The 26,770-nt window shown below is 41.5% G+C and overlaps 1 protein-coding gene and 1 pseudogene across 1 annotated transcript; both read left to right on the plus strand.

The window, feature by feature from the left end:
- The first annotated feature begins 11,962 nt into the window (after window positions 1-11,962).
- Window positions 11,963-15,129, plus strand: LOC147004988 (uncharacterized). Its single transcript, XM_085836089.1, is given in 4 exon segments — window positions 11,963-12,013; window positions 12,016-12,083; window positions 12,669-12,752; window positions 13,749-15,129. Coding segments are annotated over 4 exon segments (1,584 nt in total).
- A 112-nt stretch (window positions 15,130-15,241) lies between these two features.
- LOC147004989 (uncharacterized) lies at window positions 15,242-22,496 on the plus strand (annotated as a pseudogene).
- The last annotated feature ends 4,274 nt before the right edge of the window (window positions 22,497-26,770 follow it).

The raw sequence follows: 26,770 nt of genomic DNA on the forward strand, positions 1-26,770 counted from the left end.
GTCCTAAGCTCATGGATTGGTAGTATTAATATAGTAAAAATGGCTATCTTGCCAAAAGCTATCTATAGGTTCAACACAATTCTCACCGAAATTCCAACTCAATTCTTTTTTTGTTGTTGTTTTGTTTTGTTTTGTTTTTTCGAGACAGGGTTTCTCTGTGTAGCCCTGGCTATCCTGGAACTCACTTTGTAGACCAGGCTGGCCTCGAACTCAGAAATCCACCTGCCTCTGCCTCCCAAGTGCTGTGCACGGTACTTATATGTCAGTGCCAACTCAATTCTTTATAGAGTTAGAAAGAGCAATTTCCAGATTCATTTGGAATAACAAAAAACCCAGGATAGGGAAAACTATTCTCAAGAATAAAAGAATTTCTAGGGGAGGAATCACCAACCCTGACCTCAAGCTATACTACAGAGCAATTGTGATAAAACAAAACAAAACAAAACAAAACAAAACAAAACAAAACTGCACGGTATATGTACAGAGACAGGCAGGTAGATCAATGGAATAGAATTGAAGACCCAGAAATGAACCCACACACCTATGGTCACTTGATCTTCAACAAAGGAGCTAAAACCATCCAGTGGAAAAAAAAAAGACAGTATTTTCAATAAATAGTGCTGATTCATCTGGAGGTCAGCATGTAGAAGAATGCACATCAACCAATTCTTATCTCCTTGTACAAAGCTCAAGTTCAAGTGGATCATGGCCCTCCACATAAAACCAGATACACTGAAACTCATAGAGGAGAAAGTGGGGAAGAACCTCAAATACTTGGGCACAGGGGGGAAATTCCTGAACAGAACACCAATATCTTAAGCTTTAAGATCAACAATGGACAAATGGGTGTTGGGCCCTACTTGTCCTTGGTTTGGGCCTTGAGGACAAACCCAAGCCTGGCTCAATTTTTGAGACCTGTCATTCCCTTGAGAATAACTCAGCCCAACCTACCAACCTGAATGAGACTGCCTCTGCCTAGCTACCACTGGTGTTCAATTTCTTATAGGCCCCATGAGATCACCCCACACCCCTCGTCATCATCTCACCCCATACCCTTATTCCCACCTCCTTGCCTTCTCTATATAAGGAAATGCTTAATTTAATAAAGTGAGCTCCTGCTTTGACAAGACTTCCCGTCCAGTGTGTTTCTTTTGGGCCACCAACACTTGCCATCCCACTCAGCCCAGATAGACCCTGCTGGACCAGGTTCTCTTCTCTCACCTGGACCTGCCAGCCAAGACCCTACAAACCGGACCTCATAAAATTGAAAAGCTTCTGTAAGATGAAGGACACTGTCAATAGGACAAAACAGCAACCAACAGATTGGGAAAAGATCTTTACCAACTCTATATCCAATAAAGGACTCAAATCCAAAATATACAAAGAACTCAAGAAGTTAGACTCAAAATTACCCTAATATAAAATGGAGGTCAGAGCTAAACAGAAAATTCTTAACTGAGAAATCTTGAATGGCTGAGAAGCACTTAAAGAAATGTTCAATATCCTTAGTCATTGAGGAAATTCAAATCAAAACAACCCTGAGATTCCACCTCACACCAGCCAGAATGGCTAAGATCAAAAACTCAGGTGACAGCAGATGCTGGCGAGGATGTGGAGAAAAAGGAACACTCCTCCATTGCTGGTGGGATTGCAAGCTGGTACAACCACTCTGGAAATCAGTCTGGCGGTTCCTCAGAAAATTGAAAATAGTTCTACCTGAGGACCCACCTATACAACTCCTGGGTATATATATCTAGAAGATGCTCCAACATGGAATAAGGACACATGCTCCACTATGTTCATAGCAACCTTATTTATAATAGCCAGAAGCTGGAAAGAACCCAGATGTCCCTCAACAGAGAAATGGATACAGAAAATGTGGCACATTATATAATGGAGAACTACTCAGATCCATACTGTCACTCGACCTGGCCGCTTTGGGGATCTCTGACTGAATGATATCCCCCCAGAAATAGCTCACAACTGCTACTTACAGACTCTGTAGTTTCATTAAATAACCTTACCTCACCACTCACCAACTGTGCTGAGCCCAGCATTGCCACCACATCCTACCTTGTTCATCTCTTTTTCATGGCAAATTACTCTGACATCCAAGACACATTTTGTAGGGGCATTAGATTTCTTAGACTGCAATAAAACCCTAACCCTCAACACCACCCTCAGCCAAAATGCTCTAATGTACTTGGGGTCAACGTCATAAATATAAGAATTGGGGACTGGAGAGATGGCTCAGTTGTTAAGAGCCTGACTGGTCTTCCAGAGGTCCTGAGTTCAATTCCCAACAACCACATGGTGGTTCACACCTGAAAAGGTGTCAAGTCACATGTACATATTTTAATTTTCCAAAATCAGTAATATGAGTAGCATCCATTTGCCATAATTGATTAGGTATAAGTCCTTGAGGATTAACACCATTATGTAATATGGGTAGAAATTAAGGACAACTCTTTACAATTTGATGTGCATATTCTCTAAAAATACCTAATTGTTGTCTCAAGATATTACTATGTTGATGATGAAAAGAATGAGATTGTATGTCCAATTGCTCCTGTGTTAGGCCTGTAATCTGTCTGGTATACAAATCTGCTGTGACATGGCCCAGGGGTCCAGGCAATTCAGGATGAGCTCTTGAATGTACTATAAAGTAAGGATCAGTACATTCTCTTAAATTGAGTTATATTTGCATAAATAATTGCAACGTTTGAGAATTAGCAGTATCTAAAAAAGGAATAATTTCAAGCAATTTCAAACCATGAGCTACACATATTGGCAAAAGCTTGATTTTTTTCAACATTTCAAAAACAGTGGCTACAGCATGTGATTCAATTATTTATGAAGCAGGGGGGGAAACTTGAGAGAATAAACATGTGATCCAATCACATATGTTTCTCTCCCCTTAGATGTCCTCTCTCACTCTTAACAAATTTTGAGGGTAGCAGACGTAAGGGAACTAAAACAAGTTGAGCAATTCTTTTGTTAGCAGGGACAGTTATAATTCCATGGGGGGAAGCAGCCATAAATTTTATTTCTTTCACATAATCATTATCTATAACACCTGTATAGATCTGTAATCCTTTTATAATAATGCTGCTTCAGTCTAAGAATAATCCCAAGTTTCCTGGGGGCAAGGGCTCAAAACTCCTATAGGCAGCGTCTGAACCCCCATTTCTGGGGTCAGTACTGCATGAGTGGTGGCAGGCACTAAGGTCCAATCCTACACTTTCTGTAGTTGCTCTGATAAGTTCAGAAATGGATTTCCCTGGCTTGGCAACAGCTTCATGGCTCCAAAAGCTGCCTGTTGGGAGTGCCTTGGGGTCTGAGACTGAACCCTCCTCCCCAAGGAACAAGCAAGGCAATAAACAACACCTTTCTAGAGGTGAGTCAAGATGACCAGAACAAAAGAAATGCCACACAAGTCTCTAGATTCGTGGCTGCTCGGAGCTCTGCATTAACTCAAACGTAAATGTTAATTTAGTTCCCCCCCCCCAGCTCCCCTCCTCAAGGCAGCAGTCATAGCCAGACCCTGATTGTATGATTGAATTTCTGTCTCCAAAAAATTCTACCAGCTGCTTTTAGCAGTTCCTCAGGACCCTGCTAGATAAACTCCCACTGAGATCTCCTTTCCCATCTTGGGGTGTTAAATTTGCTTTGACCACTCTATCCAATAAAGCTTGTGTAAAAGGGGCAGCAGGTCCATACTGTACTACAGCTGCTTTCAACTCCCCATCACTCTTGCAATCATCTCCACTTGCTTGATTTTTTTCTTAATTACAAATATGGGTGAGTTAAAAACCCTGAGCCTGAGGCATAGGCAGAAGGATTTCTGAGTTCGAGGTCAGCCTGGTCTACCGAGTGAGTTCCAGGACAGCTAGGGCTATACAGAGAAACGAAAAACAAAACAACACAAAACAAAACAAAACAAAACAAAACAAAACAAAACAAAACAAAAACCCTGAGCCTGTGATCAAACTGCAAACTGCAGCCAAGGGAACACTGGTAGTTTAACTTTAATTTTTAAGTTCCTCTTGTAGCACCAGAGCACAACCACAGCTTTGGAAAGCAAAATTCAATTCAACCACCCAACAATCTAGTCTCTCCAAAATCAACACCAAGTGCATCACCCCAATGCTACAGAGTTTTTGGCTGCCAGTTCCTTCACACAAATGCACAACAGTGCAGCCTCTGGTACCTCAAAGAGACATTGCCCTAAATCCTATTCTGATTCCAAGGATAAGAACTACATAGAATATTATCCCAATTTAGAAGTATCTTTAAGAGCCGGGCGTGGTGGCGCACGCCTTTAATCCCAGCACTCGGGAGGCAGAGGCAGGCGGATTTCTGAGTTCGAGGCCAGCCTGGTCTACAAAGTGAGTTCCAGGACAGCCAGGGCTATACAGAGAAACCCTGTCTCGAAAAAAAAAAAAAAAAGAAGTATCTTTAGAGACCTGTTTTCCTGGATTGGCTCATGCCACATTTTGTTTAAAATGACTTCAACTCTGAGTTACTAGATTTAAGCTAACTTTCTGTTACCAATGTTACAAATTTCTAATCATACCCAATAACTTAAAAGCCAATACTCTATAACCAGAACATACAGAACACATTTATTCTTTTAAAACCAGTCAGAAACAATAATGAAGTAGCTGTAATTTCAAGAGAAACAGCACCTTGTCACTTGCTGAACCCAATAAACACAATTGTAGAGATTTTTCTAGGAAAAATAACCATCAGCTCCCTTACCAAAGATACTCACACATCAAAAAAGTTATGTTATGTCGGACAGTAGTGGCACATGCCTTTAATCCCAGCACTTGGGAGGTAGAGGCAGGCAGATTTCTGAGCCTGGTCTACAGAGTGAGTTCCAGGACAGCCAGGTCTACACAGAGAAACCCTGTCTTGCAAAACATATATATATATATATATATATATATATATATATATATATATATATATATGTGTGTGTGTGTGTGTGTGTGTGTGTGTGTGTATAAAGAAAAAGTTATGCTATTATCAAATACTCATACATATTTATGGAACATAATAGTTTATTTATGCATTGTGTAATAGCTAAATCAAGCTAGCTAACACATTTTTCACTTTAGGTTTTTTTCATGTATATGATGAGAAATTTAGATCGATTCTTTTAGCAATTATAGTTTTCAAAAAAGTTTTAATTAGTTCATTGTCCAAGGTGGTAAATATTTTTTCTTTTATATTTTGTCTGTTGTAGTTTTTCACATTTGAATTCTTTAAAATTCACACTATTTTTCGCACTTGAATTCATTACACATTTGGTTTTTTGAGACAGGGTTTCTCTGTGTATCTATGGCTGTCCTCGAATTCATTTTTAGACCAGGGTGGCCTCAAACTCAGAGATCCACATACCTCTGCATTCTCTGGGGTAGAATTGAAGGCATGGCCACAATTGCCTGCCCTCGTTTAAATCCTTTTTATTTAAGGTTTATTTTTATTTCGTGTGTATGAGCTTTTTCCTGCACGTGTCCATGTGCACCTCATGATGTCTGGGTCTTCCAGGGGTCATAAGAGAGCATCAGATCCTCTGAAACTGGAGATACAGTTATAAGCCACCATATGGGTGCTGGGAACTGAACCTAGGTCCTCTGCAAGAGCAGCCAGTCAGTGCCCTTAACTGTTGAACCATCTCTCCAATCCCCTCACATTTGAATTCTCAGTTCACTGAGAGTCCATCTCTGAGTCCCATACTGAGTAATTGCTGTCATCTTAGTTTCTTTTCTGTTGCTGTGACAGAACACCCTCACTAAAGTGACTTCACTGGAGGAAGGGTTCATTTCATCTCACAGTCATTCAAAGGTATGGTCTGTCAGGCCAGTGTGGCAGGGGAAGAAGCCACAGCTGTAGGAGCTTAGGGTAGCGAATCACGGTTCATCCACAGTAAAGAATCACAGAGCAATAATGAGTCCAAGCTGCTGCTCAGGTCTCTTCCCCCTCAGACACAGTCTAGGATCCCAGTCATAGAATGGCGCCACCCAGAGGCACCTCGAGACTGTTATGCAGACAGTTCCCTACAGGCCCAGAGGCTCATCTCCAGATGATTCTGGAATTAGATGTTTATGGTTTTATATATGAAGGCCTTCTGTATTATTTATTAACTCAATACTTTGATATTTTATACTTTTTAGTAATATAAAGAATATATTTTATTACTTTAACTGTTATAGAGTTTTTACTGAAGTAAAAAGGCTGTGTGTGTGTGTGTGTGTGTGTGTGTGTGTGTGTGTGTGTGTTTGTGCTTTGTTTTAGTCTTTGAGACAGGATCCTGCTTTATAGCCCCGGCTAGGCTGGTGCTCACTACATAGATTATCACAAACCTGTGACAATCCTCCTCCTTAGCCCAAGTGTTGATATTACAGGCATGTGTCACTAGACTCAGCTGCTATTAATACTTATAAGTTGTTTTGGATTCCTAAATTTGGTGAAGTGCACTGTATGCACTATACATAGCTTGGTTTGGTAGTGTTTGCCTGGAACCTCAGCACTTGGGAGGCACAGGCAGGAAGATCAGGAGTTCAAGGTTATGTTCAGCTAAATAAGAAGACCAAAGCAGCCCAAGGTATAGTTCAATTTAGCAACAAAGGCAGGGCAGAGTGGCCTGTGCCAGTAGCTTGTGCTGGAAGGCAGAGGCAGAAGGATCAGGAGTTCAAGGTCATCTTCAGAGGCTTAGCAAACTCAAGGACAACCCGGGCTACTTGAGTCCTTGTCTCAAAAACACAGATCAAACAATATGTATGTGTGCACATATCAGTGCCACGCACTCTGGTCGAGTCAGCTTGACAGGCCAAGAGGCCTGGAAGCCACTCATGAGGCAGAGAGTTTCACGGAAACTCACCTCCTGGAGTCTGGCGTCCTCTCTAACCCATACATTAATATTCCACTCCCACGTTAGTCTGGTGTATGGATCCACGTGCTCTCTTTTAGTATTATCCTATTATAAGTGCCTTTTAAGATTGAATTCTGACATAGCTAAGCCTTCACCAAAGTTCCAATGTCCTAGAAAGTCCTTGAGCTGACCATGGTCTTGGAATTCAGGAAGAATGTTGCCTATTCAGTGACATTCAGAATTGCCTCTGGTATTACACTATCACTTTGAATAAAAGCTAAGTCACTGCCCTACATAGGAATTTACCATCTTCTAGGAAGAAGGAAGTTTGAGACCTAAAGAGGAACCAGAATAGATACTTAGAACTATAGATAGCTGAGTTACACCCATACACACGTATTTACAATGGCCTAAGGGAAAGGTGGACTATACAATAGACTAAAATAGGAACTATGGCAAGAGCAAGAAGCCCTTAACCCTGGCTTCTAAGATTAAGTGAATCTTAGGTGGAGCTCTTTTTGATCCCAGTTGTTAGCAATGAATTCTATCCCAGGTGGCTCCTGTTAGACCTTCTGTGTTTGTATTCCTCTGTTTTGTGAAAGAATCCAGTAAGCTCTTTGTACCTTGCTAGTGTGTCACCCAACTTCCCTATTTTCTTCTGTATGAAAAGTTTGATGCTCAATTTGACAAATTACATTCAGATTCTACACAACCTCTCCTGTGTGCATCTGTCTGTCATCCCATCCTATGCTTTGCCCACCTGCCCCAGAGACCCGTTCCACGCAGACAAAGGGATCCAGAGGGTCTTCAGCATATCAGATTTGTTGGGAATCTCTATTACATCTCTTTCATAGTTATTTGTTTAATCAAGTAACATATGTATGTCTTTGTAAATTCTGGTCACTTACATTGCATTGAGGAGCAGGTTTTCCACACGTATGGGACATTTCAGTGGAAACATTCTCTGAGCTCGTTCTTCCTCACCTGGTGAGGCAGGCATTTTCTAGCAACCATTGGCCTAAATATCTATCAGAAAAAGAAGAGAGGGAGGGAGGGGGAAATAGATAGATAGATAGATAGATAGATAGATAGATAGATAGATAGATAGATAGATAGATAGATTTGGGAGTAGCAGATCAGTGTAGGGAAATATGTATAATATAGTAAATTATGGCTGAATTCAAAGAAGCCAAGACAGAAGAGAACTCTTAAGGGCAAAGAGTGAGAAGTTGGGACTGGAGAAATGGCTCAGAGGTTAAGAGCACTGGCTGCTCTTCTAAAGGACCTGAGTTCAATTCCCAGCATCCACATGATAGCTCATAGCTGTCTGTAACTCCAGTTCCAAGAAATCCAACTCCTTCACACAGGCATACGTGCAAACAATATACCCATGCACATAAAATGAAAATAAATGAAAACTTTAAGAAGAGTATATATTTTAAAGGAATGAGAATTTTATGTGGGCTGTTTGGATTCAAAATTCATGGACCTAAAGCATGAGACTATATTGGTTGAAGGGCTGTCACTAGGCACATATTCTGTTGGGAGCATCTTGACTATAGGGTTGCAGTTTTAGAGAACACAAAGATAAACCTGTAGAATCTGTGTACATACTGAGGCATACAACACACATGTGATTGATGAAGAACAGTGGTTCTCAACCTTCCTAATGCTACAACCCTCTAATCAAGTTCCTCACGCTGTGGTGACCCCCGACCATAAAATGATTTCTCATCAAAATGTAAATAAACCCTGTTTTCTGATGGTCTTAGGTGACCCCTGTGAAATGGGCCTTCAACCCAGAAGAGAGTCATGACCCACAGTTTCAGAACCACTGATGTAGAAGGACTCTCTCGTGACACATGTGGTCTTTGGAGCTGTACTTATCTGCAGCAGTCAGACGTCTAACAAGAGTAATTTTATCTGTGTATCAGCATCTCCTCACCATGTGTCCTCTGAGCATGTGTCACTCTAAGAATCTTGATTCTCTTTTTTTTTTTTTTTTAAATGAGGTCTTTATAGGGGACAGTTCTCTGTCCCAACACTGTTACCAACCCAATTTTAACAGTCTGACAGTGAAGTGAGTTAGGACCTCAAAGTAGCCTCTGAGCTTCCACTGTTGCTTTTCAGTGATTTTCCTGTAGAGAGTCTCTCTCTCTCTCTCTCTCTCTCTCTCTCTCTCTCTCTCTCTCTCTCTCACACACACACACACACACACACACACACACATCAATTCAACCAGAAACTTGTAAAAATTAAAAGAACGTCCTTGAGATCCTATCAGTAACAACTCAGGAAACAGGTTCAGGAGCCTTTGAGTCCATGTTGTAAAGAAAGCAGGGAAAAATGGAGGGTTTCTATGGGCAAGCAGTTCTGACTGTGGAGTGCTGGGGAGGAACAGGATCCATGTGACCAATAGAAGGCAAAAGGAAAGCATCTACACACCTAGTAAATGTCCATAAAACAGGAGCCAGATACCTACTGATATGTGTCCAGGTCTCTAGTCATCTGGTCTGTACTTATGCATGTTTCTGACATCCCAGTACAGGGAGGCGACCAAGCTCCCTAAGCAGCAGCACGGGACAAGAAGAGGTTCCATTAGTAGCTCCCTGGGCTCCATTTTGAAAAGCATTCAACTTAGCTTTTGTTTTAACCTTCTTTTCACAGAGGATAAACTCTGCATCTTAAGAACATGCTGTGTTCTCTCCAGTATCTGTAGTTATTTTACCATGCAGGTGTTTCCAGATTACTTAGGTCTGTGGTGTTTGTAGGTCATGTGCAGATACATATGCAGAAGGGTCATTGGTAGACATAGTAACTGAGATTTCAACATCAGTTTTCATTTGCTTTGTATCTTTACTTAGTGGTCCCATCATGAACATAGATTATTAAATAATGCATAATTAAGCAAGCATAAAATAAGTTAAAAAGTATCAAAACTACCACTAGATGTACTTGCTCTGTGGTAAACTGTGTTATTAAACCATGTACATACCAAATGCTCCAGAATTGTCATCTAGGCTCTTTACACATTGATGCCCTGACACAAAAGGAAGGAGTGCACATTTGCTTTATTTTAATAGTAACAAATGTCATTAATATCCTTAAACTGATTGAGGGCATTGCTGCAAAGTCCCAGGAGTATATACTTTCTAGGAAGGCATTACGGAATAGATGGACTCCTACCACCTAGCTTCCCCTGCTTCTCACCTTCTCAGCCCCATCTCTCACAGCTCAGGAAATGTGCACCTGAAAGTTGTAGCAGGGCTCCAGACCTTAGCACAACTCACTCCATGACTGAAGTGCCATTCAGGCCGTAAACTCACCACATAGCACCACCTGCCAAAAACTAAAACAAAGGCCTAATCCATCAAAGTCCACAGTTCTGGGAGTCGATAAATGTACTAGCCTCAATTTTTGGCTTCTGCTTCTGGCTAATTGTTCTTGATAACTGAAGTGTGCCAACCCAGAACATGGTTTTGGCTTTAAAGTTTACCCTGAAAAGGCTTGGAGCTACCCTGGGATCAGAACATCCATTGGAGTTGTTTGGTGGCTAATAAAGACTTTCTGTTGCCTTACAGCCATGTCCATCCAGGATTCTCTGGTGAATTCCCCACAAGAAAAATTACAATATGTCATTTTTAGTGATGTCTTACTTGCTTATAATGTTCCCTTTCACTTAGAAGCCAGCTGACTCTCTGAGCGATATCACAAATAGAAATTTATGGAGTAATTCTTTGACTCTGACTAAGGAAATTAATCAATGTCCTCTGCATTCACTGATGGATTTATTTCTATTACATTTACCGTATTTTAAAAAGGTTATCTGTGTGTGTGTGTGTGTGTGTGTGTTGATACATCATGGGGCACAGAGAAGCAGACAACCTGCAACCTCTTTCCATCTACCTTGAAGATCATAGGAGTTAAATGTTGGTTCCAAGGCTTGGCAACATGCACCTGTACCTACTGAGACATTTTGCTAGTTTCCACATGGTATCTTATGTCTTAAGGTGGCTGTTTTCCTTATTAATGCATGTCTCTAGAGTACAGGGTTCATATTTGTGGTTAAGCTCACCACATAGCAATCTAGAACTTTGTTTTTAAAACAAAAAACATAATAATCTGTGTGTGTGTGTGTGTGTGTGTGTGTGCATGCATGTGCAAATACCATGGCATGCACATGGAGGTATGTGGGAGAGAACTTATGAAAACTGCTTCTCTCCTTTTACTGCAAGAGCTCCTGAGATGGAACCCAGGTCCTCAGGCTTGGTATCAAGCACCTTTGCCTACACATCCATCTTGCTGGTTCCTTATTATATTTAATAAATTATTCAAAAATAAAAAACAATTAGTAACTAATGATATGGTTATAGAACACAGCTGAGTTGATACCTGATATAAAACATATCAATATCCCATGTGTAAGGTGAAATGTGATGTCAATAAAATCTCCAATCTATAACATAAACCTAAGTTTCTTGTTTATTTTTTGTGTGTTTTTCTCTAGGCTGAAGAGATCAAGGAACCCACAGGTCAGAATGACTCTATCCCTTATTGTTAGCTGAAGGCTGATGATATCAGCTAGTATATCTTTCTGCTTTAAGACTCTGGTCTTTGACAGCATGTGGAAGAAAGTTGAAAAAGAGGGTGTGGCTAGAGTAGAACCATCTTTCTAATATCTCTACTTCCAAAGTCATGCAAACAGCTCCATAGCTTCTCCACTGTCCGTTTTCCCAAGCTTCTGTGTCCACTATCTTTTCATGGAAAGCCAAAAGTATGGGAAAGAAACTAGGTGGGCCAGGAGAATGGACAAGGAATAGCTACCAAGAGTTTGACAAGGGAGGTTTGTTACCTTTATTCCTCTACTATCAATCAAGGGTAGACATCTTTACAGGAAAAGATATACCAGGATCTCTGTCTCTCCCATTGCTACGTTCCCATTCCCATGCTTCTAATGGGGGCACTTCTGGTCCATGATGAGGACAGCAGGGAGCATGGACTTTTAATATGTTGATAGCTGTGCTGTGCCACTAATTAGCTACATGGCTGGCATGACTCCATTTTTGCCCTCATGATTGTTACATGAAGGGGGTTCTATTAGATGATATCAGTAGTTACTATGCTAAATAGTTTCTTTACTAACATTACCAGTTTCACAACTGGAAGACTCCAGGATGAAACTTATGGAAAGCAATCTGACAAGGTAAGCGGAATCTGTCTTCAGACTGTCCTACTGACAGTTTCACAACAACTTGATACAAGCTGGTGTCATTTTGATAGAGGGACCCTCAATTGCTCCTTCCACATTATCTTGTGGGCAAGCCTGTGATTCATCTTCTTAGTTGATGATTGATGTGGGAACATCCAGCTCACTGTGGTGATGTCACCCCAGGCTGGTGGTCACAGGTGACATAAGAAGGCAGGGTGAGCAAGCTATGAAAGCTAACCCGTAAGCAGAGCCCATGTGTCAGCTCCTGCCTCATGGATCCTGCCCTGAGTTCCTACCCTGAATTCCCTCAGCAATGGAGTATGACTTGAAAATTGGAAGGTGAAACTAACCCTTTACCTGCAAGCAGATAATGGTCATGGTGTTTCATCACAGCAATAGAAACCCAACTAAGACATCACCTTAAGTGTAAGTGCTAGAAGTATAAAATACCTGGTAGTTTTACTTCATTTACTATGAGAGCAATTGTCTCGTTTCTAAACTAACTTTCTATTCATATTGGATAGCTTAGTGATACTTTGATATCACTTCAGTTCCATTGACCTATCCTAATGTGTTCAGTATTTCAGGACTTCCTATGGGCTACACAGAGGACTATATATTATCCTCAATAGACAAGAGCCTTCGACATCTGGAAAATGCAAGGTCAGCAAACACAGTTTCTGGGTAGGGGATAGAGAAATATTTAAATTAAAAGAAAGGGAGGAAGAAGAGTAACAGGGGAAGGGAAAAGAAAAAACTTTAATTCATAAAGAACTATTTTTTGAGATTTATTTATATTTTCTGTGTATGAGTGTTTTGCATGAACCTATGTCTGTGCACCACATGCCTGCCTGGTGCCCTCAGAGGGCAGAATAGGGTATGTGATTTCCTGGTTCTGGAGTTCCTGATGTTTGTCAACCACCATGTGGATGCTGAGATTCAAAGTTGCATCTTCTGGAAGAGCAGTCACCGTTTTTAACCACTGACCAATCTCTCTAACCCCCAAAGCAGTGAGGTTGGTTCATGTTTTAAAATTAAAAATACATATATTTATTATTAACTTTTCATTTTGTGTGTGCATTTGTGGACATGTGTACCACATGTTTGCAGACATCAGAGGGCAAGCCACAGGAGTCAGTTCTCTAACATGTGGATCCTAGGGTTTGAACTGAACACAGGTAGGTCATCCAGCTTAATGGAAAATTTAATGGGAACTTTGTGTGTGTGTGTGTGTGTGTGTGTGTGTGTGTGTGTGTGTGTGTAAAACTTAGGTGTCATTCCTTGGATCTATCCATCTTGTTTTTGAAATAAAGTCTCTCTGTGTGGGACTCACTAATTAGCCTTGACTGGCCAGTGAGCCCCAGGGATGTGCTTGTCTAGCACTGGGGCACCATGTGCTTTTATTATCATGTATGCTCTGGGAATAGGGCACAGCTTCTCTATCTGTGTGCTGTGCACTTCACTGACTCATCTCCCTTGCTCCTGGTACAAGGATTCTTTGCAGAAGTAACTGATGCTTGTGAATGGCACCCCTTTTCCACCCTCACCTCCCTTTGGCCAAAAATATTTTGGACTTGGAATTACCACTGTCTTCCTTTGTCCTAATTTTCCCACTACTGATTCTAAACAAAATGAAAAGAAAAATCTCTTTGTTTTCAGAGCAACACTTATGGAACTGAATTTACCAGAATCCCATGGTATGTCTCCTTACTCCATGTGTGACATAGTGGCTCAGGAGAGTGTCCAACCTTGCTGTTACTGTGAAAATGGGAAACATTCTACTGACTACAGCATATCCTCTGAATCCTTCAACAACAGCTCGATCCTGTCTTATCTTCCAATCGTTCCTGAAAGAACAACTTGGCAAATCCAGGGCAATATTGTCCCCGATTCCCCGGAAAAGGAATTGCCCTCATCCAGGAACCGAAGCACACCACTGCCTACCTTTCAGCTGACCGACACTGAGAAGTCAGATCTTTTCCAGAATTTTGCAGTCCTTCCTCCCTTACAAGCTCATGGCTCTTTTATTAGCTCTAATTTACAATCCCTAGATCCGTTAGTCAGGAGAGAGCTGCAAGGACATATGTCTCAGAAGGTTTCTACTCTGCAGAAACAAGTGGTACCTCTACCTGTGAAGAAGTCATGGAAAACACTCAATCATCTGATGGATGTACAAGGGGTTCCTGAACAAGAGATCCCCCACACTCAGTTACCTACACCCATCCCTCAGAGCACCGAGCCAAGTACCAACAGATCTTCAGGTGTCCCATCGATTCATCTACATGTGAACATCGGGGACAATTCTGAAGTAAATAGGACAGAAACCAGAATGTCATGGCCACTTACCTCCAACAAGCAGTTAGAATCTGAGAATGATCACCAAATCATTAGATACAATCCTTTAGCTATATCAATGGACACGCCATCTTCCAGAAATGTAGAAGTTTATGCAATTCAGGAAGAAACCACTTTACAGAAAAAGGATCCAAAGCACGTATTAGAGCTGAATATAGAACAGAGGGTCATAGGTCTTCCAAAAGAAAGGATAAAGTCACATAAGGCACAAGGAACTAATGTGGAGATGACACCCAAGGCACCATGTTCAGCCACAGACAGAATAAAGGTCACTCCGATGGCATTGCTTCAGGATATGGATTCAATGGGAATAATCCCAGATTCACATTCAGAGGTAACAGACCCTGTGGGGAAAACAAAAGATAAGACTGACTTATCACAGTCATCAAAACAAGCTCAAACAGTGAGTGTAGCTCCCAAGTCATCAAATCCCATAATTGAATCCATAAACATATTTAGTCCTGAGCATCAAACAAGGGAACCAAAGATTATGACCTCAAGACCAAATCAAATCACAAATATCTCTAAAGTAACTCCTGTAGCATTGTTTCACATTGTGGATTCTAGGGGGCTGATTAATGAATTATGTTCAGGTGTCATAGAATCAGCAGGAATATCCCAAAAGAAACTTTGGGGCATTGGGCTATACACAGACAGTCTGGTCTCCAGTCGAGCTGAGGTCTGAACCCCAGAAATGGTGATAATTCACCTTCATGACACAGTAGGCATTCCCTCATGCTCCTGGAACTCTGGCTCCTGCCTAAGTTACTGCCCCCTACAGCACCCACAAGAGAAACATGGCTAGAAGTCATGAAGGCAATGACCTAAGCTTCTGACCTTCAGGCTAAACTCCTCCCCAGCTACCTAGCAACAATAAAGACCATAAAAAGGGCTGTTCAGCCCCACCTCACTCTTTCACATTTTTGTTCTTTTTTTGTTGTTGTTCTTTTTTATTATTATTGTATGTATTTCATTTACATTTCCAGTGCTGTCCCAAAAGTCCCCCACATGCTCCCCCACCCACTCCCACTTCTTGGCCCTGGCTTTCCCCTGTACTGAGGCATATAAAGTTTGCATGACCAATGGGCCTCTCTTTCCACTGATGGCCGACTAGGCCATCTTCTGATTCATATGCAGCTAGAGACACGAGCTCCAGGGGGATACTGGTTAGTTCATATTGTTGTTCCACCTATAGGATTGCAGATCCCTTTAGCTCCTTGGGTACTTTCTCTAGCTCCTCCATTGGGAGCCCTGTGATTCATCCAATAGCTGACTGTGAGCATCCACTTCTGTGTTTACTAGACCCTGGCATAGTCTCACAAGAGACAGCTATATCTGGGTCCTTTCAGCAAAATCTTGCTAGTGTATGCAATGGTGTCAGTGTTTGGAAGCTGATTATGGGATGGATCCCCGGATATGGCAGTCTCTAGACGGTCCATCCTTTCCTCTCAGCTCCAAACTTTGTCTCTGTAACTCCTTCCATGGGTGTTTTGTTCCCAGTTCTAAGAAGGGGCAAAGTGCTCACACTTTGGTCTTCATTCTTCTTGAGTTTCATGCATTTAGCAAATTGTATCTTATATCTTGGGTATTCTAAGTTTCTGGGCTAATATCCACTTATCAGTGAGTACATATTGTGGGAGTTCCTTTGTGATTGGGTTACCTCACTCAGGATGATGCCCTCCAGGTCCATTCATTTGCCTAGAAATTTCATAAATTCATTCTTTTTAATAGCTGAGTAGTACTCCATTGTGTAAATGTACCACATTTTCTGTATCCATTCCTCTGTTGAGGGGCATCTGGGTTCTTTCCAGCTTCTGGCTATTATAAATAAGGCTGCTATGAACATAGTGGAGCATGTGTCCTTCTTACCGGTTGGAACATCTTCTGGATATATGCCCAGGAAAGGTATTGTGGGATCCTCCGGTAGTACTATGTCCAATTTTCTGAGGAACTGCCAGACTGATTTCCAGAGTGGTTGTACAAGCTTGCAATCCCACCAACAATGGAGGAGTGTTCCTCTTTCTCCAGATCCTCGCCAGCATCCGCTGTCACCTGAATTTTTTTTCTTTTTTTTTCTTACTTTTTTTAATTGGGTATTTATTTCATTTACATTTCCAACGCTATCCCAAAAGACTTTTCTCTTCTCTTACCTCTCACTTCTTTCACTCTTCTCTCCTCTTTCCTGTCTCTTTGTCTTCTCCTCTCCTCTCTCCTCTCCTCTATCCCTCTTACTCTCTCTTTCTCTCTAGCTTTCCCCCTCCCTCTTTTCTATGTTCTCTCTTTCCCCCTGCCTTTCTATAATAAAACTGTAAAACCATAGTCTCTGCTCATCAAGGCCCACTGCACTTGGAGGATGGGACAGGTTTCTCCTAATGAGCTGTTTCTAATCTCCCATTAGAAGGCCTTCCTGTGCTCCAGTCAAGATCCACTGCACTCACTCTCACAGGTGTGGGGAAGCCCTATTCCCTCATCCCTCTCTCCTATAACCCTGGTGGCTTTAGCAAAGTAGTTCCAGGGTTCCCAGGTAGGGCTGCCCCTTGGCCACTCCCTGAAGAGTGGGTCAGAGGCTTGAATGCCCACCCAGGGATGAGTGGAAGGTAGTTAGCAGCCCTCCCATGCCTGGCAAACCAGAGAACAGGTAAAACTCTGGCCCTCTTCCCCAGGGCCCCCCTTTTTAGTTCCCAACAAGTAACTATAGGGACGACCCAAATGGCATCAACTTATAGAATCTGAAGTAGTGCCAACTACTCCAAAACTTTGAAAACTTACCCCAGGAGTTACAGAATGTAAACTCCTAGTCCCAGATCCAAGATTGCAAGGTATGAAGCCTGTAGACATAGACAAAGATTTAATTCCAGACAAAATAAAAGCGGGACAGCTGACCACAATGGTGGCATCTACAGATTTGGACACAAAACAATATCAGGAGAGCATACATTCTGAGGAATTAACCCCCATACCACAATTGCAAACTGAGAAACCTGTCCCATCAGTCCCAGAGTCTCAGCTTCAAGATGTGAAGTCTGGCCAACTGACAGTTTAATCACAACTCCAAAATATACAATCTCCTTTTTTGGCCCCAAATCTACAGGTGCAAATTGAATCAGTAAATTTGACTCCTGGTTCACAGTCTTGAGTTATGGAAGGTGTTCATTTGGCCCTACCACAGGAGGTAAAATAGATATAAAAAGGTGGCATTGACCATAAGACTGCCACTTGAAGATATAAAATCTGCAAACTTGGCCCCAAAACTATGTACAAGAAACTCCACCTGTGATAAGGTAATCTGTGTACCACTGCATGGAATCTTTAAAGATACAAAGATTCCACTAGGTAGATTGTAGGCGTTTAATTTCTGAGACCCTGGTGGAAAGTAAAAAAACACTTGATAAGTGGACCACACACCATTATGCAGTAAAATCTTCAGATATGAGCCTCAATTCAAGTTATTCTTTCCCAGAACCTGAAGGGATGACTGAACATCAACAAGCCTCAGAAACAAGGGTGACCTCTGACACTTGTCATCAGGTCGAAGAATCTGCTGTGTTGTCATCAGTAGGAGTGACTCCAGCACCACTGAGCCAAACCTCAGAATCTATGGAGATGAGCTTACCACCACTCCAAAATACCCTTGAACCTAGGACCCAAGTTGTAAAAGACATGAAGGAAACTCCAGAATTACAAACTGAAATTAAAGATATTCTGAATTTGCTACCAGAATTAGAAGTGCCAGCCATACACCCAGAAGTGATGGCCCCAGAACCACAGCCAGAGGATGTGGACTTTGCTCATGTGATGCCAGAACCATGTTCAGAAGTTACTAACTCATCAGAAATGAGTCTGTATGAATACACAGCAAGCACCGAGTTGACATTGCCTGAAGTTGATAATACCCAGGGGATCATTGTAGAATCATATTCAGAAATGGGATCTCAGGGGTTGAATCTAGAACCAGGAGTGCAAATTGAGGAATCAGTCACTGGCAGAAAGATTGAACTTTGAAGAATTAACCCCTGAACCATCTGTACAAGTTGTAGAACTTATAGACTTAACTACAGGACCCACACCACATATTATAGATGTGATCCCAGGGCCACAGCTCCACAATGTAAAGTCTATGCAAATAGATACAGGACTAGAGTTACAAAGTGAGTTATCTGCGGATTTAGTACAACAGTCATCTCTAGGAGTGGTAGATCCTGAAAAGTCAAAACCAGATCCCACTCTACAGAGTTTATTACCAAAGGAGTTGATTGAGGGAACACAAATTCCAAGTGTGAAATCCGTGGATTTGAATCTGGTCCAAGAGCTGCCAATTGTCAAATTATGATTGATTCCAGGGCCACAACTGCAAAGTGTCAGATTTCCAAAGTTATATCAAGGGCTACTTCTTCAAGGAGAAAATCCAGCAAATTCTATCTCAGGCCCCAGTATTATAGTTTAAATCTGATGAAGAAATCATATTCCCTAGTGCCAGAAATAAGGTCATCTGGTTTTATTCCAGGGCCAAAGGTTCTAGAAGCACATCTACAACATGTGAAACCTATGGAAGTAAATCTAGGACCATTTTTAGAAGCTGTGAGATTTTCTGATTTGATGCCAACATCTAAGCACCATGGCTTCAAATATACACAGTTCATACAAGGTTTTCCACTTCAAGAGAGGACATCTCAGGGATTAATTTCAGAATCATTTTTGCCATTAAGCCAAGGGCCAAAGTTCAAAGATAGGAAGCTTGTTCTGCCTACACAAGGATCAGGGTTTCACAAAATGAAATTTACAACACATGCCACTGAACTAAACATCCACATGTGATATCTGAGGAGGTCAACACAGGACCTCGGGAACAAGATACCAAATTTTCTGAGTTGACTTCAAGACCGAGACTTCAAGTGTCAAATTTGGGGAGCAAATCTCAGGATTGATGTGTGATAGTGGAAGTTCTATGACTCCAGAGTTAGGGATGCATGACCCCAAATTAGCAAAGATGATGACTGCAGGGCTACAGGATACAAGGGCAAGTGAGTTTTAACTCAGGGCCATGGCTTCAAGATGTCAAATTTTTGGATGTAATATGAGGAACTCCACCTCAAGGGGTGAAAACTTCAGAGCTAAACTCAGGGCCACATTTAGAATGTGTAAAAAATTTTGAGTTGACAACACAGCCAGAGAGGCAGGGGATGAAGCCAGAATTGATAAGACAAGAGTCCCCATTTCACGATGTAAAATATGTCACAAGGAATCAAGTACCAAGCTTTGAAGACAAAATGTCTTATAAAATGTTATCTGAGTCACAGATGCAAATGGCGGAAACAATGAAATTGCCTCCTGGGAGACACTTAGGAAATGCAGATCATTCTGAGTTGATCAGAAGACCACAGACCCAAGGCAGAGCATCTTCTGAATTGATAGAAGGACAACTTTTGGGACATATAAAACCTGTGGAGAAGAACACAGTCTCAAAGCAAGAAGCTCTGACATCTGTGGAATTAACCCCAGGGCTACATTTGGGAGACATTACATCTACAAAGATAGTCAAAGTCAGAGCAGAAGCAGGTCAGATCTACACTGTCAACCCCAGGAATGCAGGCAGGAGATAGAAAACTTGAGGAGCTGCCTCCAGGCTCTAGCTCCAAGGTTACTACCCTCAAGGCCAAAAATATAAAATAGGAAATCTGTGATCTTAACTGTAAAATAATATCTTAAGAGGATAAAATCTACCGTGGAATCCCCAAGTAGTTCACTGAGAGGAGATATGAAGTCTGTGAAGTTGATTCAAGGTTCAAGAATTCAAGAATTGAAAAACAAGGCATTGGCCCATAGTACACATGTTCAAGATATAACTGGACTGGACATTTAAACTAAAGAAGCAAGAGGAAAGTACTGAGACTTTTGTACCAAGGATGCTGTTTCAAGAGAAGTCTATGGAGGTGTTTCAAGGGCCTCAGCTGCAAAGTATGAAATCCAGGGAACTGACTTCACAGTCACAAATACAAGATAGTAAACCTGTGTTTGCCCTATGTTTGAAAAAGCAAAATCTAAAACATGTAACTGTAGCCAAAACACAAGGGGTCCAAGGATTAAAATTGTAGATTTCACCTCAACACAACAAGGGTGTCGAGGTACAGCACCCATGAACTTAATTCTTAAGTCTAGACAGGATGATCAGTTAACTGTAAAGTCACTAGTGTGGAAAGGTGGGATTTTTGACCAACATAAAAAACAGCTTTTATCTGAAAGTACATTGCTCATGGAGTCAGATCAAGAACCAAAACCAGCAAATATGAATCCCATAGATGATAACAACACTAAGGTATAATTCATAGGTACAACCTCATTTGAATTGTCTACTGAGCTGGTTGTTCAAAGTGTAAAAGCTGAAGAGTTCCGAAATGAACTACAGGTGCCAAGTACAAAGCCTTGCCAGTTGACTCCAGGGTCCCAGATGCACTAAGAGAAAGGGTCAATGTTGGAGCCACAGCTCCAAGGTGTGGAAACTGTGGCATTAAATATAGAACCCCGACTGGGAAACACCAAGACTATTCAATGGATACCAATATCTGAGTTTCAAAGTGAGAAGGTATAGGGTCAAACTCAAGGTCATAGTCTCAAGAAGCCAGACCTACAGAACTGAAGCCACCTGGGATATGGAGAGCTGTGAGGTCATATGAACTGACCGACAGGTCAAAAATTCAAGGAGAAAAATCTGTGGCATTTCATCTTGAGCCACAGTTACAGGGAGTAAAAACCTCTCCATTAGCAATAGAGTTGCAGGAACCCAAAACGTTTACCTTGACTTCAGTGGCACAGCCTCAAGGCATCACAACCAAGGAGATAAACAAAGATCCACAGGCTCAAAGTGTAAGATCTGTCCAGTGGATACCTCAACAGGAGTTCCCTGGGGTGAAGTTTTTAGGATCCAATAGTAGGTCACCATTACAAGGTGTCAAATGGACAGAATAGAAACCCTCCAGAAAATTGGGAAGTGGAAAGCCATCAGATGTGACTCAAGGGCCAAAACTACACAGGAAAATATCTGGGGATTTTAACCTCAGGCCACAAGAAGAGTGTGTGAAGATCCTCCAGTTGTCACCAGGACCAGAGCTACAAAAAGTGGGAATCTTTGCATCATCAACAGAACCACAGTCTTAGTGTGTGGAAACTGTGCCATTGCACCATGGACCACAGCTTGAAAATACAAAATCTGTCTTTTACGATAAGAAATATTTGCAGAATTTGGGTTTCAGCCTCAAGGAATCACATCCAAAGAGTTAAAACCCTCAGTACAAGAAAGGGATGTGAAGACATCTGAGAAGTTGTTGATAAGGCTCAAGTCAGAAGGTAAAAAACCTTCTGGGTCAGCCTAGGAATACTTGCCTCATGGGTTCCAATCTATTTATTATAAATCTGAGCTTCCATTAAGAAGTATGAAAACATGTGACCCAACCTTAAGTTAATGATCAGTAATATAAAATCAATGCCATTCAAAGCCAGGTTCCATATAGATGACAGGAGCTCTCCTGATTTGACAGCTGGGGAGAGTCACAAGAAGCAAAACCCTTAAAGTCATCCCCAGGAATACAGCAGCTTCAAGACGTGACATCTTCAGTGTTTAAATAAGAGTCACAGTCTTCAGAATCGAAATCTGGGGTATTAGGTCAATGGTCACAGTCACATAACAATAAAATTATAGGACTGAAAAGTGAAAAATCCTCTAGGGTGGCACTTCAGACAAAGTCTCAAGGTATGAAATCTGAGATGAAGTCTGAATACCAGGGGCAAAGTACAAAATGTTCTGACTTGACACCTGAAACAAAGTCCCAAAATATGAAATTTAAGTTAAGTCCCAGCCTATCGTTGAAAAGTAAACCATTTACTAATTTAATCATGGGGATCAAAATTCAAAGGGTCCAGCTAGACTCTGTTCCTGGGTCACAGTCCCAAGGTATAAAATCAGATTCAATTCTGAAGTCAAAGCCTCAAGAAATGGAGATGGAAGACTGTGAATCAGGGTCACAATGACCAGATCTGAAATCGTTGAGGACGGAATGATCCACCAACATAATCCACTACATAAACAAAATCAAAGAAAAAACCCACATGATCATCTCATTAGATGCTGAGAGAGCATTTGGCAAAATCCAACACCCCTTCATGATAAAAGTCTTGGAAAGAATTCAAGGAATTCAAGGCCCATACCTAAACATAGTAAAAGCAATATGCAGCAAACCAGTAGCCAACATCAAGCTAAATGGAGAGAAACTTGAAGCAATCTCACTAAAATCAGGGACTAGATAAGGCTGCCCACTCTCTCACAAAAGAACACACATGATATGCACTCAATGATAAGTGGATATTAAACCAGAAACTTAGACTACCCAAGATACAATTTGCAAAATACATGAGACTCCAGAAGTAAGACCAAACTGTGGATACTTCGTTCCTTCTTAGAATGGGGAACAAAATACTCATGGAAGGAGTTACAGAGACAAAATTCGGAGCTGAGATGGAAGAAAGGACCACCCAGAGACTGCCCCACCAGGGGATCCATCCCATAAACCACCACCAAACCCAGACACTATTGCATATGCCAGCAAGATTTTGCTGACAGGACCCTGATATAGCTATCTCTTGTGAGGCTATGCCAGTGCTTGGCAAATACAGAAGTGGATGTTCACGGTCATCTATTGGATGGAACACAGGGCCCCTAAAGAAGGAGCTAGAGAAAGTACCCAAGGAGCTGAAAGTGTCTGAAACCCTATGGGAGGATCAACAATATGAACTAACCAGTACCACTCAGAACTGTGTCTCTCATTGCATATGTAGCAGAGGATTGCCTAGTTGGCCATCAATGGAAGGAGAGGCCCTTGGTATTGTGAAGATCATATGCCCCAGTACAGGGAATGCCAGGGCCAGGAAGCAGGAGTGGGTGGGTTGGAGAACAGGGTGGGGGCAGGGTATAGGGGACTTTCAGGATAGCATTTGAAATGTAAATGAAGAAAATATCTAATAAAATAATGAAAAAAGAAGGAAAATGTGACTAGTGGGGAAGGGGAGACTGCTCAATGGTTAGAGCACTGGCTGCTCTTGCAGTGGACTTGAGCTTAGTTCCAGCACCCACATAGCATCTCACAACTGTCTATAACCCCAGTTCCAGGGCATCTGATGCTGTCTTCTGACTCTCTTGGAAATACATGTGGTACACAAACATGCATACAGGCAAAATATACTTCAACATAAAATACATTTTTAAAAAGAGATATTAAGGATAGGTGAGAAAGGGTAAGTGGTATTTACTGTTGTATTATTGCAGCTTCTGTGGTTACTCCAAAATAAAAAGTATAAATAACTTGGCAGTCAGACAGTAGGTCCTAGGATAATGTGTTTCTACTACTCGATTTGATGCATCCCAGATCAACAACAACTAGGGAAAATGGAGACCTGTGGACTTAGAAAACCAAGCACCTCAGTGTATGAGGGTTCCCACTCCAACTGTTCTAACTCTCTCTGACTCTGCTTGACTCTGCTTTCTAACCTGCAGTTTGAAATGTATGGCATGGGACCTAATGAAAACTTAGAACAGTGGCCAGCTCCAGAGAAGGTGACTCTGAACAAGCCACTTTGGAGGACTTTGAAACTTTGCCTCATCACTTCTTCCTTAATGACACTTTGTCAAGTTGGACCTCAGGAGATTCATAGATGGATTTTTCCCTGAGATTTGGGATATAAGGGCTCTGAGAGCCAGGGGCAGGCCCAGGCATTGGCTGGACTGTGCAATGACTGGCCTTACCTTGAAGTAGCTATTGTGATGTCATGTGGAGAAACTCTGGAGACAGAGACTCTTGAGTTGAGAGTTGAGTTGAGAGTTGAGTTGAGTTGAATTGAGTTGTTGAATTGTTGAGTTGAGTTAGTTTAGTTGGCCTTGAATAATGGAGCCATTTTGTATACTATGTATCCCACTGCTGGACAATTTCAGTCTTATTCTACTTACTTCCTTGATTGGTAGCATCTGGGTGGTTTTATCTAGGTATTGGAGCTGGACACAGGTGGCAGCCAAGACAGAGGTATGTGACAGCCACTCTCTCTCAAATCCCACTTCTCTCTGTGCTGGAACCCTATAGGTTTGTATAAATGCTTAGCCTCTCTCTGGGCCATCTGAGGGAATGAGCAGTGGGTGGGGGGAGTTGATACAATTCACATAGATGTCTTTCTCTTAATTCATTTCAAGAATCTTTACGCCGGGCATAGTAGAGCACACCTTTTATGTCAGTACTTGGGAGGCAGAGGCAGGAGGATCTCTGTGAGTTCAAAGTCATCCTGTTACACATAGTGAGATCCAGGAGAGCAAGGACTACTGACTCATAAGCCAAGAAGGGAAGAGGAAGAGGGAAGAGGGAAGAAATGAAAGAAGAGGAAGAGAAAGAAGAAAAAAGAAGAGGAATGAAAAAGGAGAAATAGTAGAACAAGGAGGGGGAGGTCAAGAGGAGGAGGTGGTGGTAATATTAGTAGTAGCTTTAGGATCATATTATTAAAAAAGACACTGAGGAAGGGTGGATGAGATATTGAATAAGTGCTGCCCAGGAACTTTAGCTGAAGGGAGACATTCAGACTGACATACATAGAACTTTGGGGGAAAATCATGTGATAAGAATTAAGAGGGGCAGGGATATTGTCCATCACAAGGGAGGCAGAAAGCCAAGGGATTTCACTTTGCAAAGAAAGATTTATACTCATATATGACAAAACAATGAAGATCTTGGGACATTAATTGCAAGTGACAACTTTGTTGGTGTAGATTTTTATTTCCAACAGAAGAGGAATTGTTTGCAGACATGGTGCCCATGGTTAATGTTAGTAGGCCATGCCTCTTTTCTGAGTTTCCTCTCCTGTGAGTAGACCATGAGTGTCTGCCTCCCCATAGTCCTGTCATCTTGCCCAGACTTGACATGCCCACCTTTTTTTTTTTTTTTTTTTTTTTTTTTTTGTCATTCCAGTGAGATTGTTATATCTCTTTGTGGTTCCATGTTCATTCCCCCATGACTAGAAATGGTGAGCAACTTCTCACATTTTCTATCCATTTGGAAATTCTCATGTAAACTGCCTATTCAAGTCATCTGTGCACTTTAATTTGTGTATGTGTATGCCTGTCTGGATGTGTTGATGCATTTGGCATTGTTCACATGTGGAGATCAGAAGAGAATTTTGTGGAGTTTCTTCTATTCTTTTATCTCTATGTCGGTTCTGAGCTCAGGTCACTGGGCTTGCACGGCAAGTGTCTTTACCTTCTGAGCCATGTCACTTGGTTGTCCTAATGGTTGGGTGGTTACTGCTTTAAACAGTGATTTGAAAGACGTCATCGAATATTACAAACAGGATTTCTCTGCTAAGTATAGATATTAGATAGCACATAGGAATCCTTTACTTTCATATTTACATCTAAGATTCATATCAATTACTTCCTGTGGATGCTGTGAGGTAGGAATTGAAGCCCTTCCCAAGTTATAGATAGCTAGTCTCTCTAGTAGAGCAGAGGGTAAGATGAGCCACTTAGACACAAATACAAACTGAACACACACACACACTCATGTTCTCATGCAGGGGAAATACTTGTACCCATAAAATAAAAATAAATATTTAAAAAAATTAAAACAAAGAGATGGAGTATCAGGATCCAAGCTAGCTTTGATGTCACTATGGATCCCAGGTTGGCCTCAAATTTGTGACCATTCTGGGTCAGCTTGCTGCCTGCAGGGATTCCATCTGCATGCCATTGCACCCCACATCCATCCAGAAATCTGAAGTGCCATGCTAATTGTTTCTTCAATGTTTTGATTGAGATTCACATGAAATTTATGTTTCAGATGAAAGATAATTGACATGCTAAGAAAAGAGTCTTCAATTCATGGATATCTTTGTTTCATTTATTTTTTTTCTCTCAAAATATATTGATTTTATTTATGTGTGTGTGTGTGTGTGTCTGTATGTCTGTGTGTGTGTGTGTGTGTGTGTGTGTGTGTGTGTGCGTGCGTGCACACCCTAGGAATCCAGAAGAGATTGTCAAACCATTGGAACTGAAGTTACAGTTGATTGTGAGCTGTCTGATATGGATACTGGGGATTGAACGCAAGACTTCTGCAAGAGCAAAATGCTCTCATAACAACGGAGTCTTCTTTCTAGCTCTATTGGAATTTCAGTAACATTTAGCTCTCAATATATAAAGTTTGTCATACATTTTATTTGTGTGTGATTATGAGAGAAAGATACAGAAAAGGAAGTGGAAGGCAGAGAAAGAGGGATGGAGGGAGAGAGGGAGGAAGAAGGGAGGG

The sequence above is a fragment of the Mus caroli genome, unplaced genomic scaffold, assembly GCF_978045245.1.
Source record: "Mus caroli unplaced genomic scaffold, Mus_caroli_1 scaffold_4, whole genome shotgun sequence".
In the NCBI taxonomy this organism is placed as follows: Eukaryota; Metazoa; Chordata; class Mammalia; order Rodentia; family Muridae; genus Mus; species Mus caroli.